General features: G+C 37.8%; 1 protein-coding gene across 2 annotated transcripts in view; it reads right to left on the bottom strand.

Annotated features, from left to right (window-relative positions):
- Positions 1–15,316, bottom strand: part of LOC111871304 (activin receptor type-2A) — a 41,759-nt gene that overhangs the window by 12,021 nt on the left and 14,422 nt on the right. For both annotated transcript variants that reach the window (XM_033754203.1, XM_023864308.2), the window contains exons 5-8: positions 12,908–13,066; positions 6,740–6,960; positions 3,769–3,955; positions 858–995 (exon numbers count right to left, since the gene is read on the bottom strand). In XM_033754203.1, the coding sequence (XP_033610094.1) occupies positions 858–995; positions 3,769–3,955; positions 6,740–6,960; positions 12,908–13,066 (705 nt within the window). The remainder of the gene's footprint in view (positions 1–857; positions 996–3,768; positions 3,956–6,739; positions 6,961–12,907; positions 13,067–15,316) is intronic.

The following is a 15,316-nucleotide window of genomic DNA, read 5'->3' as shown; positions in this document are numbered from 1 at the left end:
TATATTTTTTCTTCTACCCTGAAGATGGAGGCGATACGTTCCTCCGAAACGTCGGTTAACACCACATATACACGGTGCCAAATCCCAGAAGACTGCTTTCTTCATAGTCACCGCCGTGAAAGCCTCAAATCTTACAAACAAGTGGTTGTTTGTGATTACAACAAAAACAAGTGGATCTGAAGGATCAAATGCTACAGCCATACTTGCTTGAACGAAAGAAGAGTACTAAGTGGTATCAGAAGTTATTCAAGAGGCTACTCAATACATAACGCAATGGTCATATATCGGTGTCTCCCTAATAACAAAACATGGACACATTAAAGTTCAGACTTTCACTAGCACAAGGCCTTGTGGATAAACATGGTTCTGGTGTTCCTCATCCTATATATGGCCGTCCGTCAGTTGAGCCGCCGCCTAAAAGACTTACAGAATGACATTTCCTGCAGCGTATTCCAGCCACAGGAAAAAAGGCAAAGCCTCAAGAAAGATGTGTGGTGTGTGCAAAACATGGTAAAAGGAAAGAATCTATTTATTGGTGTAGTGAATGTGAGGCAGGGTTGTGTTTAGATGGATGTTTCAAGAAATACCATATGAAACTCAACTTCTAATCCACTTGCATGGAAGCTCAGATACAGGGCGCTCATATTATAAGGTAAGATTATAGAACCATCTTTTAAGATGATTTTAGTAAAAAAATTCATAATTATATCTCATATAGTTCAAAAGTTATGATACATAATATAATTTAGAGCAAAATTTAAATGGACAATTCAAAAATATTACCACAGGAGGCCCCACAACAGCAATATTTAAATGCCCAAGCTGAAGGGTTAAGCACACAGGCTAACAACACTCACCTCTTGAGCTGTGCATCTAGATGCTAGTTCCCACAGTACCAACCCACAGGCATACATATCAATGCGGAGGAAGGCATCTCTCGAAAAGTTTATGGCTCCCTCTAAGACTTCAGGTGCCATGTACCTCCGTGTTCCCACCTAAGAACATTAAACAACTTCATAATAACTCAAACCAAAATCTAATACAATTCACTGCAATGTACCCAGACTGACTCAATGGCCCATCTTGCCTCCTCTACAGTTACAGGGCAGTTCTTTCTCTGGAAGTTATAGTGGCCGACACATGACACTGACTACAGTCATTTTAAAATCCCTTTGACCAGCTGTGTCAGTGCAAGTGGAACTCGTATATTTTGGTGACTATCTCTGCCTTCTTCATCAGCAAATCTGCAGAATAACTGTAAAACAGTTTCCTTATTTACTCTTGTATCATGCACACGATGTACAACTTGAGTTTTGGTCACAGAATTCAGGGAGCAGAACAAAGCAGCAAAGATATAAATAAAAATAAATATTCCTTCGAGTATCAGCTTCACTGATAACAAAAATAGAGTAAACTCCCGGTTACGTGACATCCAGGCATCTGGAAATTTCACAATACTAGCAAATATTTCAAAGAAAATTTACAATTTTTACAAAATTGTTCAAAAACAAGTTTGCAACGCAGCCATATGATAGTTCTCCCAGCCACCACCAGCACCACTACCCATCAACTGGCTATTATAGTAGAGGTAAATTGTCCCAGCAATTAACTAATTAAGCATTTTGCCATGAAGGTGTATGGAAGAGTGGATGTATAGATCCATATTTTCTTGACCTCAGCACTAGCTGGAGGCGAGTGGTCAGCATCACCCTCCTGCACCCCTGATACCCATTGGATAGGAGGCTGGGTGGGCCCCAGAGCTGGTCTGGATGATGAGAAAATTCTTGACCCCAGTGGAACTTGGAACTCCAACCCCTGTCATCCAGCCCATAGCCAGTTGCTATACTGACTACGCTATCCCAGCACTATTACAGAAGAGGCTAGTTGAATTTGTGAGGGTGTTACAGTTTGTGTAACTAAAGTCACTCATCCATCAATCCACTGACAACTAGGAAGACTCCCATATTTTAACTTTGTTTTGTGTTTCTGTACGAGTTTGAATTGGTAATTGAATTTACTGCACACTTATATCGCCTGTTACTGCACTTCACAAACCACTATTGGACACATTAGGTCTTATCAGTCTGTCAAGAGTCTTCACTAGCTGTTGCTTGGTTGCAACTTCCAACGGCAAACGTTCCCCTTCCTCTGGGTTCTCAAACTGTCCCCAGCCTCAGCTCACAACAACGAAATTGCAGCACTCCTCTCACTAACTCACCAACTGACTGATTCCTCGCTTATTCTGATCATAACTTCTCAGCACGGACAGCACACAAAACACCATTCCTCTGTTGCAGTGCAATGGTTCCTATTGAAACAGGCTTCTTTGCGGAGCCATTACTTGGCAATGGCTGTTGTATAGTTGCTTACTTCATGGCTGCTGCCAGGTCTACATGCCACAATATGAGTGGCACACCCCTTTCCCTTTACATGCAAGCTAACAGAGTGTGTACTGCATCAAGAATACAAAAATACAATACAAATCCTATATACTATACTAAATCTCTTGCCCCTGGTGAGAATCAAACCCCAACCATGCAGTCCACTGCTATACCACCTGAGTTATCCCAGCAAACAGAACCCTTTGTCAAAATCAGTGACATATGTAATTAATTCCAAAAGTTCGGTTGAACAGAAATATTATCATGAAAAGCTTCCAGCCTTATAATCCAACAAGTTGAGTAAATATTTATATTTCTATGTGAAAGCCATCCTTAGTGGTAAATCTGATTCTAATACAGTGGATCCCCCTATGATGTTCCTTGATTTCAGGTTAATCGTCATTTAACATTCAATTTCATTGTTCTCAAAGTCAATAATCTCAATGTTAAATGACCTCCATTTAAGATTTTCTTCAGTTTTAGTGTTCAAATCCACCTCTCCCTAATAAAACCTTAAACGAGAGTTTGAGCACAACCTGCTTTTAACGAGCCATCTTACATACAGGAATTTCATGTCGATTTGTTACTCATATATGCATGTGTGTTTCTGGAAAGATTTCATGAACAATTTTATTAATTCTTGCGGTCCAATGATACTCAATGTAATGAGTTTTAGTGCAGGCTGACGAGCAAACAATTGCAAAAATTGAAGAGTTCTGTTTTCAGGGGTATAATGTAGTGCAGTCCAGTGAAAGTCAACTGATGTTCAGAGGAATATGTCAGAACATTTTCAGTGTCAAAGAGTATGCCAAGGGACCAGCACTGGTCTCTTGCTTGGCTTACTCTCTGACCCTAAGACTGGAGATAATGTTTTTCTGAAATGCTGACAGACTTTCACCAGACTACACAGCATTAAATTCCAGAAGACACAACTTTTTTAAATCACTGCTGTGAAAACCTCAAATCTTACAATTGGAATAATTTATTTTTTAATATTTTCCATCCAAATATCAAACATTTTAAAGCAAAAAAAATCAAGTAACAGCTTAACATAATATGAGTAAGAATGAAAGAGCAGTGCACAAATCTAAACTGCTGTCTATTAAATATGCATACTAAGATTAATGTCTTTTCTTGACCTCTGTAACATTTGTTATCATTGCGGAAGGGTCTGAAACATAAATTACCTGATACTTCATCTTCAATGCATATTCTGAATGGGCTTTGAGGAGAATGTATCAGTGATTATTGATTTAACTATAGAAAACCTGGGGAATGCAATCCACTTATCTAGGTGTTACTTCTCACATTTAGTTCATAATACTCTATGCAGATTAAATGATAGTAGGTGATGTACAGTATTTGTTGAAAAACTCCACTTTCTCACCTGGCCATGTGTGTCACCACAAGGTTTTCCAGGTTGAAAGATAAGAGCCAGCCCGAAGTCAGCAATGCAGGCTGTCAAATCAGACTTGAGTAGGACATTCTTTGACTTGAAGTCTCGGTGTGCTATAGCAGGCTTATAGCCATCTGCCTTGTTGGCTGGAATCTCCTCATGCAGATGCATCAATCCTCTGAACATAAATTCACACATTCAAGGGTCTACAAATGCTGGTTCAATTAAAAATACCAAGCAATTCAAAGTATTGATCCCTATCATTGCAAAAATTAATGCAGTTGATTCAAAGGGATGCTCAAAATTACTAGAACAAAGAAAACAAGCCAAACTGCAATGGTTACAGGATCAAAGCAAAATAAATGGGGATAATCTGGACAATATAAGACATGAAACCAGAAGGCATTTCAGGAATAAAAAGAGGGAATATCTGAAAGACAAAATTGATGAGCTTGCAATGAACAGTAAGAACAAGAACATTAGAGACCTGTACAGAGGAATCAATGATTTAAGAGCGGTTACAAACCTAGCAGTAACTTGGTGAAGGACAAGAATGGTGATCTGCTTGCAGATTCCCACAACATATTGAATAGGTGGAAGAACTACTTCTGTCAGTTATTGAATGTACATAGGGTCAGTGATGTTAGGCAGACAGAATTCCATAAAGCTGGGCCATCAGTATCTGATCCTAGCCATTTTGAGGATGAAAGTACTATTGCAAAATTGAAATGGTATAAAGTGCCAGGTAGTGATCAAATTCCAGCAGAACTTATTCAAGCAGGAAGCCAAATANCACCTGACAGAAAATACACTGTGTCTCCATTAAGAACACCATCAAGTTACTGGTGCATGGGGAAATACCTGCTGTTTATTCTGAGAACCACATGAAACCTATAAATGCACTCTGTGGGCAAAGTCCATAGGGCTTTTAATATTATGGCTGGCTGCACATATCACAGCTTGCAATGAACAGTAAGAACAAGAACATAAGGGACCTGTATAGAGGAATAAATAACTTTAGGAGGGGTTACCAGCCTAGCAGTAACTTAGTGAAGGATGAGAATGGTGATCTGCTTGCAGATTCCCACAACGTCTTGAATAGGTGGAGGAACAACTTCTCACGGTTATTGAATGTACATAGGGTCAGTGATGTTAGGCAGATAGAAAGACATACAGCTGAGCCATTAGCAACTGATCCTAGCCCTTTTGAGGTTGAAAGTGCTATTGCAAAATTGAAACGGTATAAATCGTCAGATAGTGATCCAATTCCGGCAGAACTTACTCAAGCAGGAGGTGAAATATTACATTCTAAGATCCACAATCTAATTACGTCTATTTGGCATAACGAAAAACTGCCTGATCAGTGGAAGGAGTCTATTATTGTACCAGTTCACAAGAAGGGTACTGACTGTAGTAACTATCGGGGGATATTACTGCTATCAACTTCATACGAAATGTTATCCAATATTCTTCTCTCAAGGTTAAGTCCATATATAGATGAAATTATTGGGGATCATCAGTGTGGGTTTCGATGTAACAGATCAACTACAGATCAGATATTTTGCATTCGTCAGATATTTGAGAAAAATGAGAGTACAATGAGACAGTACATCAACTATTCATAGACTTCAAGAAAGCCTATGATTCGGTTAGGAGGGAAGTATTGTACAATATGCTAATAGAGTTTGGGATCCCCACGAAACTAGTTAGGTTGATTAAAATGTGTTTAAACAAAACGTACAGTAAAGTCTGTATAGGTAACCATTTGTCTGATAAATTTCTTATCCAGAATGGTGTAAACCAAGGAGATGCTTTATCGCCAATCCTTTTCAACTTTGCTTTAGAATATGCCATTAGGAAGGTCCAGGGGAACCTAGTGGGACTTAAATTAAATGGAGCACATCAGCTGTTGGCCTATGCCAATGATGTGAATCTACTGGGTGATTATGTAGATACCATAAAGAAAAACACACAAACTTTAATCGATGCAAGTAAAGAGGTTGGTCTAGAAGTAAACACTGAGAAAACTAAGTATATGTTGCTGTCTTGTCACCAAAATGCAGGGCGAAATCATGATATAAAGATAGGAAACAGATGTTTTGAAAATGTGGCACAGTTCAGATATTTGTGAACAACGATAAGAGATCAAAACCTGATTCACAGGAAATTAAGAGGAGATTGAACTCGGGTAATGCTTGCCACCATTCGGTCCAGAAGCTTTTGTCTTCTCGTCTGCCGCCCAAAAACATAAAAATTAGAATATACAAAACTATAATTTTGCCTGTGGTTCTGTATGGGTGTGAAACTTGGTCTCTGACGTTAAGGGAGGAACACAGACTTCCCATTCAATTCTCTATGGGTGTAACATTCTTAGAGAGAATTCTGTTAATTTGAAGCTTACATACAAGGAATTTTAACAGACTTCTCAGGAACAGCTCGCTCCTACAGAAATGGAACATTTTATACAGCAAAACATTTAGCACAGAACACTACCCTATTTCAGTTGTGAGGGGTATGGAATTTTGTACCCTATCAACCTCATTTTAATTCTTTAAAGTGAAGTGATTACTATAAATACCATTTATTTGAACATCAATTATATCTTTCATATAATTTTCATAACAAGCAATGATTACATCCCTCAACAGCTTTAACTAACTGGTATCTGTAATGGAGACATTGTGTTCTCTGTGAAGTAATTACTGAATTCTTAATTATTATTTAAATAAATTTTAGGCTTCAAAGTTCTTTAACTGGAAGACATGCGTTCAGTTTTGAGAGTCTCATAAAAGGCTTCCAATCTTCTGGGGCGTGACACTGTGTAGTTTGGTAATGTGTATCTACATTTTGGAGGAATGTGCTGCCTCCATGTTCAAGGTAGAACTCTGAAGATGGAGGCCACAGCTTCCTCTGAAATAATGATGCCAATCGCTTATGAAAGCATCATTCTGAGACAAAATACCTGGCCATTGTTTCAGCAATGCGACACAATTCAGTCCAAGTTACAATATTAGCTTTGAGGTAGTCACAAAGTGAACCCTTCTCATGGAAAGCAGTGATTAGCCAGAACTCTGCCTGCAAATTGTCTCCACGTTTCTCCACTCCAATATATCTGAGGATGTCCTCATGGTCCATGTGCGGCAGCTTGAAAATCTCTTGCTCAGATAACCATGACTGTTTATCCTGCAATATGAAATCGAAATGTCATTAGAAATTGTTATCAAATCTTTTAACATAATCTCATAATAATGCAATGTGAATGATGTTGCAAATGATGCTCTACTGTATATGACATACTTAACATAAAGATGGAGAAAGATATATACTGCATATATATATACACTGCATTTCATATGGTCTGTAACAGTTCAAAATTCAGTATGCTGAATGAACGATCCTGTACAGGCTCTGCCCTGCTACCTGATCGCCCATCTCCACAGACCCTCCCCTTTCCTCTCTATTTGATTTCCCATGTAGCACTCTCCTTCCCTCACTCACTGCTCTTATATAACCAGGTGTTTTTGACTGGTGGCTCAGTCTGCAGCCACCTGCTCACGCTAGTTCCTCGGTCACGGATTTTTCTACCTTGAAGATGGTGACGTTACGTTCCCCCGAAACATTGGTGCCACATCCCAGAAGATGGCATTCTTCAAATGCTGGTCATCTTATAATTTTACTTGAAATTAATAAACACCTCATGTCTACAGCACTGCTTCTTAAAGACTTTTAAAATCAAAACTCTCTTTGGCCTCAAAAATTACCAACAGAACCACAAACACAAAATAACTGAATTCCAGTACAGTGACCCCTTCCCCAATGTTTCTCAATTTGATGCTTTCAATTTCTATTATCCCAAGTCAATAACCTTAATCAATGTAACACTTTCCTCATTAAGTAAACAAATTCACTGCTCCCCAAAGAAACCTCAAAGTGCTTTCACTAAGTATATTGTGACATGATGACTGAAGAAGAGAGCCACTGCTTGGTAACGGCTACATAAACACGTATCCACACGAACAGATATGAGTGCAACAATAGAAGAGATTGTTGGGAATGATGTTTTGTAGGTAGTCTGTGCCAAGGCTATATAACTAGAGCCTCTGGGCCAGTGGTAGCCAGGACAGACAGGTCTGATGGTTCTCAGAGGAGTCAGACATTAAAATATTGTCATGAACCACACATAACCTGGAACCAAGAATCATTGTGCTTGTGAGGGTGAGCAGCAATTCAGCAGTCAGTTATTCAGTGATAGCCAGTCAGTAGACAATGATGGCTAGGAGGCCATGAGTTAACTGCAAGCCAGCCATCATCCAGTGAGGACATGAGAACCGAAGCAGAAGAATCTCCATGGTTAGCAACCATAACTTAGTAAGGCCTAGTGAAGACAGTAATCAAGCAGAGACTTGAGAAGACATAACAGACTGAGACTTAATATGGACCACAGTCATTTGTGTGTAGATCAGCAACAGTGTTGTAACTATTTGTAGTTAAAAGTTATAAGCATTCAACAAATCCAGTTATCAACCCCAAACCCCATGTCAGGTCACTAATGTGTGACAATATTATAAGGAAAAATGGAAGTGACAAAGAAAGCAAAAATGTAAGACTTCTCTAAAGGAAACCTGTATTTGATAGAAACATTTTTGCTTTTCTTATAATACATTCTCTGAATGCTGGGAATGATGCCAAAGAGCTAGAGTGGAATGAAACCTTCAATATCCAGTGTTCCAGCATTTTGTTCTCATGACAATTCACACATGAAAGTAATGGCAAAAGAAATTTCCTTGCACAGTGTCTGTTTTATCATTGTGTATACTTGAAACAGACAGTCCCAAAACTCAATCTATGGACTTTCAGTAAATTACTGTATCAGTACAGAATCTAATGTTGAATGCTTGTGCTCTAGATGCACTAACAATGAAGTAATGATTTCACGCCTTAAAAATGTCATTATTCTAATGAGGAACATGACTCAGAACAATTACTTACATTATATCCATATATGGGGCACACAGCAGAGTAGTTGGTTGAAGCATTATGCTACAAGCTAGAAGGTCATGAGTTTGAGTCCCAAAGAAGTGGATTTTCTGAATTTCCCTAATCCTTCCACCTGCACAATCGCCTCAGGGTCAACTCAGCCTCTAACAGAAATGAGTACCAGGAATCCTCCTGGGGGGTAAAGGGCAGCCAACACTAAGGCTAACAACCTTACCACCATCTGTGAGCTGACTGTCTGAAGAAAACATGGGAGCCTCTACATCTCACAACTCTATGGGCCTTCATGGCCTGTTACAGGAACAGTTTTACCTTACCTTCATATATAAAATAACCAAACATCCATCCATCCATTCATCCCAGTGTTTCTCCCAAAGAGTGCATAATAAGGGGGGGGGGAAATGGCAACTATAAAAAACGTTTATCTTGGAAAGATTTTAGGCAGGACTGTTAATTCTGCTGTTATAGGCATGGATTCAAGCCAAACCTAATTTCTTTTTCCCGTCTTTCCTCAATAAGAAAAGCATAGGACAATAATGATAATGAGTATATAACCATAGCAAATAAATATGTTCTAAAGGTCACAAAAATGACATATAAGTCAGTCTAGACACATTAAATGCTAGTAACCACCACAAAGAGCAAGAACCATTCCTCAAATTGCAGTGCAGATCCTTCTGTATTTGGACAGTACAACAGTCAAACGTTGTCCTTCTGTCTCAGTATTTTTCCTAAATGGTATTATCAGAGAAAAAAAATGGTTAATACAAAAGAATGTTACTATTCCTGACAATCCAAGAAAAAAATATTAATTTTTATATTACATGCATGGACTGAAGTCCAAGCCAATATCTTTCCTCTGTAAGAGCAGCAGCAGATCGACTCAGTGATGGCATTCCCAATTGATTGAAAACTTTGTTCGCGATTTCTAAGCACAAATCTTCAATTATTATAATAATTGAAGATTTGATAATTATAATTGATTGATAATTATCAATGCTTCATTGCAGATTTCTGCTGTGAAATCCACGTTCATATTGGAATTTTCCTTGCGTATTCGACGGAAAATATCTTCAGCCATGTGCAATTTATATTTCTCCCATAACTCTGTTGGAGATGAAGGAGAGCAGGCGGTCAATATGATTGCAAACAATGCACGAATTTGATGTGGATGTGACGTTTTGCATGCGTCAATAATGCATGTAGCATGTTTGGGTATGTCACGCTACAAATAACTTTACGCCATATTAATTATAGTGAATCTTTATTGTAATTCACTTGCACAATTTACAATTATCGCCACTTGCAGTATTAGAGTTATTGGTTACACAATCTCTCGGCCAGTACTTCTGTATCTCTTGGCGTCTAGGTTCCAACCTTCTTCAGCGGCAGCTATTCCAAGACTGACTGGGCGAATGAATTCAACCCCCTTTTATACCCTCGGCCACTGCTATGCAAATGAGCCTCTGTTATAACCGCGGAAACGCTGCTTTGTTGATTCCGCAATTCCTACGCAATGGCCCATTGTTATTGCATTGTCTCTGTGCGAACGCTCCGTGTATTTGTTGTAACCGTAGAGATTCGATACAGTATCGCTATTATTACTTCCTATGCAACGGTCTGTTCTAGCGTTTCCATAGGGGTGACTCTTCTGAATTCCAAATTCCAATTCTGTTTTTCAAAAGAAGCATGTTTTTACCTGTCACAGGTGTGACATCTATATAATAGGTATATAAAACACGTGCGCATTCGAATTCAACGTTGTGTCAAAATTTCAAAGCAATTGGTGAAGAACTTTCAGAGATTTAGGATCCTGAACAAACGAACATTTACATTTTTATTTATATAGATTATATTGCAGAACTTTATCTAGTGTTATTAACTCGCCTAAAAGACTTTCATTATGATAGATTAAATGCTAATTCAGAAAATAAAATGAGAACTACTTGGAATATTGTTAAATCTGTAACAGGTAAAATGTCAGGGAATAAATCGTTTGAGTCAGTTTATATAAATGGTACTTTAACTGATAATCAACAGCTTATAGCTGATTCCTTCCAAAATTACTTTCTATTAACAGCAGACAATATAATTTCCAATTTCAATAACAATGAGGAATTAGAAGATAATAATTGTATTGATTATCTATACAGTTTTCAGTAACCCCTTTCCAAAATATAATATTTTATAATACAACTACCAGGGAAATTAAAAAAATTACTAAATCCCTTAAGTCCAAAAATTCATTTGGACATGATGAAATTTCAGTAAAAATTCTTAAAATAAGTTCTCCATTTATCATTGCTCCTTTGAATTATATTTGTAATAGGTCAATTTTATCTGGTTCATTCCCTACACAATTAAAATATTCTGTGGTTAAGCCATTATTTAAAAAAGGCGACAATAAAGATATGAAAAATTATACGCCTATATCATTACTAACTTCCTTTTCTAAAATTTTTGAAAACATGATATATATAAGACTTTCTAAACATGTAATAAATAATGCTATATTATCTAGTGAACAGTTTGGGTTTAGAAGCAATTCCTCAACAGGAAAGGCAACGTTTAAACTTCTAAATGATATTTTTTTTTCTGTGGCGCTACAGCCCCAATTTGGGCCTAGGCTTACCTCCATGAAACTCTCAGTTTCACTTCGGTTTACTAGATCTTACACATTCGGTAGGACTCCTTGGGCGAGTGATCAGCTCGTCACAAGGCCTCTACATGTAGACAAACACAGAAAAATGCACACAAACATCCATGCCGAGTGGGATTCGAACCCACGATCCCGGCTTCCAAGCGAGCAAAGACAGTGCATGCCTTAGACTGCTCGGCTACCGTGACCGGCTAAATGATATTTTACAGACCTTAAATAATAAGGAACTTGTGGGAGGTATTTTTTGTGACCTCAAGAAAGCCTTTGATTGTGTTAACCACGACTTATTAATGGAGAAACTGAAATTCTATGGAATTGTAGACAATACATATGCTCTAATCAAATCATATCTCAGTGATAGGTATCAACAAGTCCTCATCATCATCATCATCATCATCATCATCAGTAATCTGTCAAGACGACAGGTCCACAGTCTCTTTCAAAACAATTCCTCCACTTAATGCGATCTAGAGCTTTCTCCTTCAAATGACAGTATCCTCTTCTGTCCCCAAGGTCATCCAGCATCTTCTTACGTCTTCTTCCTCGTCTTCTTGTCACTTCTATCCGCCCATCTATCTTTCCTTCGATAGCTTCTTTTAGAAGGCAGTTTCTGCGTAAAACATGACCAATCCAATTAGCCTTCCGTTTTCTTATTTCATGTAGGATATTCCTCTGCTCACTGACTCTAATTAACACTTCTTCATTTCTCACATAATCGGTCCAACTGATCTTCTCCATCCTTCTCCAACACCACATTTCGAAACTTTCCAGATGTTTCTCATCTACTGCCCTAAGTAACAACAAGTCCTCATTGATGATAAATTAACTCATTCTTATACTTCTTCAGAATGGGGGAAGATTAAAAACATGGAGTGCCCCAGGGATCTATACTTGGACCAATGCTTTTTCTTTTGTACATAAATTACCTACCTAAAGTAGTTAATTATAATTCTAAGCCAGTCATGTTTGCTGATGATACCAGTATTACTGTTAGTAATCCTAATTTAGCAATTTTTTAAGGAGGATATTATTTCCTCTTTCAGACAGCTGAATGAATGGTTTAATATCAATTTGTTGTCATTAAATTATAACAAAACTCAATATATACAATTTAGAACCACTAATAGCCAAACAATTCAATTAGATATCAGTTATAACAATAAATATATTATTAACAATACAAACACTCGGTTTTTAGGTATTACTGTTGATAGCTCCTTGTCATGGAAGCATCATATTGATGGACTTGTGGTTAAATTAAGCAAAGCATGTTATGCTATTCATAACATGTGTATTTTAGTTACTTGTCTGTGACTGGTTCTACATCCGTCAGGCGTATTTGTAGCCTAGATTGGATTGATGGAATTTTACAATAAACTAAACTAAACTAAAGACACTAAAAATTTGTGCAGAACAAATTTATGAACATATTTCTGAAGAAATATATAAAACATGACTGTTGCACTTTATCCTTACCTGTATAGGGAATATCTTGACTGCAACAGTATCAGTCTTGTACTGAGCCTTCCATACAGCACCAAAACGTCCCCTGGCTTTAATCTCCAGAAGTTGAATGGGGCGCAGACCCATAAGAGGTGAGGGTGGTGGTAAGGGATGGGGTTCAATCGTAGGAAGCTGAAGATGAACAGAAATTGTAAATAAATGTATCCAGTATACACAACTTCCATTCAAGAAGTTTGCGGGTATGAAGCAGCCATATGGTACCACCACTTTGTACAGTAGTAGCCCTATAATAATTTTGTACATTTCAGTTAAGAAATAAAGGAAAGTAAATATATCTATGAAATATAGGCCATTCATCATTGCACAAACAAGGTCTCCCTCCCAGATAAAGGCACCTGCATTTATTACTTTTGATGTCTTCATGACAATAAAGACTTATACTGTGGCCTCAGGAATTGACAAAATCTGTTCTGAGAGGCAGTTACTAATATTTCAGAAGAATATGCTGCCACCATAGGCTGGGTAAATCTACCTCAAAGGAGGTACAGCATATCGCTTAAAAAATGTTATCCATCTACCAGCCTACATGATGTCTACTCCAGATGATATTCTGTGCTTATGAAGTCTAAAAGTTTGAAGTAATGGCATGTTATTTAAATGACACATAGAATGGACATAGCCGGGATAGCAGTCAGTATAGTGACTGGCTATGGGCTGGACAACCGAGGGGTCGGAGTTTGAGTCTTAGTAGGGTGAAGAATTTTCTCTTCTTATTGTCCAGGCCGGCTCTGGTGCCCAACCAGCCTCCTATTCTATGTGAACCAAGGGACCTTTCCCTAGGGGGAAAGCAGTAGGCACATGAAGCCGACCACTCAACTCCAGCTAGTACTGAGGTCAAGCAAATACCTCTGCTCCCCCAAATGCCTTCATGGTGTAGTGCTTAATTAGTAATTAATAATAGTGTTTAATTATAATGATAATAATAATAAAGCATTATTAACATTACATACTTGTGTTGATAGTATTACAAAAATTATATGTATAAAACAACAGAAAACTAAAACCGATGATTACAGTAAAAAGAATCCAGTCCATTGAGCCCATCAGGTGGAATAAGTCTCTACTGTCCAACGACAGTGACTAACTCCTTCTAATGGGCTCTACTGAGCAGTCTATTACTTTGACATGATGACAAAGACAGGCTCAGTCTCTGAAATATTGTGCTTCTACAGCCAAAATAGGAGGCTGCACAATGTCCACTGACAGTCTATTTTTTGTATACATGATATTTACAATCACGAGCTGACTTATGGGACACAATTCTATATAAGAAAAATATAAAGGAATGACATCTTCTTCTTGAATTCTCCTGTCATGGACACTACACAACAGTTATGGCTTTCACAATGACATTTCAGATTGATTGGGCTTTCACAATTAACTTCCCCACAGATGAACAGACTCTGATTATCCATCAGAACAATATTTAAATTGCTACTGAACTAACAAAGCATTAATTCTAAAATCTGCTATACCATGACTGAGACCACCTGAATGCATCAACAGAAGTCAGCCATACTGGAAAACAACACTACCCTGGATCACTGGATACTGCCTTTGGGATGTGAAACCATGTAGTCTCTTAGAAATTTACTGGCACTTCAGAAGAATGTACAGACTCCATTTTCAGTGTTCAAGTGTAAGCTGAACAAGATGCAGGCAAAATAAACTTTGCTTGCTGCTTGCTTGGCTTATTTTCAACCCTGAGGATGGAGGCAGTACCTTAATGTCTGTAAATGTCCACCAGACTACATAATATCACATCCAAGAAGACTACACTTTATAGCCACCATCCTAATATCAGATCTCAGAGTGATATCTTTCTGTTTACAATGTGATTTTGTGTTAAAGCAAAAAGTCTGTTTGTAGTTCATTTTTAAAACATTATATTTCAGCATCCTGTTGCACTGAGGTATAATTTATAGTCCTGTTTTCTATCTATATGCAACAATATTAATTTAACAACATTAATTCATATTAAACTCCTAAATGTTCATTAAATGTTTAAAATGTCATTAAGATTATTAAAATATATGCATATCTGGTGTTTATGCTACATGTTTCAGCTGCATAGGGCCATCTTCAGGTAATGCATCTTTTAAAGGAGCCTACTGCACTGTGTACTTGGTCAAATAGTATTCATTAAGGCACAACATTGTTATTAACCTCTTTCAATTCTGATGTTGTAGGATGATTTTATAGCATTATTTTCTTCTTATCTTATACAGGGTGTCCCAGGAGGAATGTGCCAAACTTCGGGAGGGTGTTCCTTATGTTATAGTATGCCGATATAACCCAAAACACCTATGTCCAAAGTTGAACGGTTACGGAGATAATGGCCCAAGAAAAGTGTGGTCTTTT

This window comes from Cryptotermes secundus, unplaced genomic scaffold (genome assembly GCF_002891405.2).
Source record: "Cryptotermes secundus unplaced genomic scaffold, Csec_1.0 scaffold1116, whole genome shotgun sequence".
In the NCBI taxonomy this organism is placed as follows: Eukaryota; Metazoa; Arthropoda; class Insecta; order Blattodea; family Kalotermitidae; genus Cryptotermes; species Cryptotermes secundus.
Note: the sequence above shows the minus strand (reverse complement) of the source record. Positions and strands in the feature narration are given on the sequence as shown.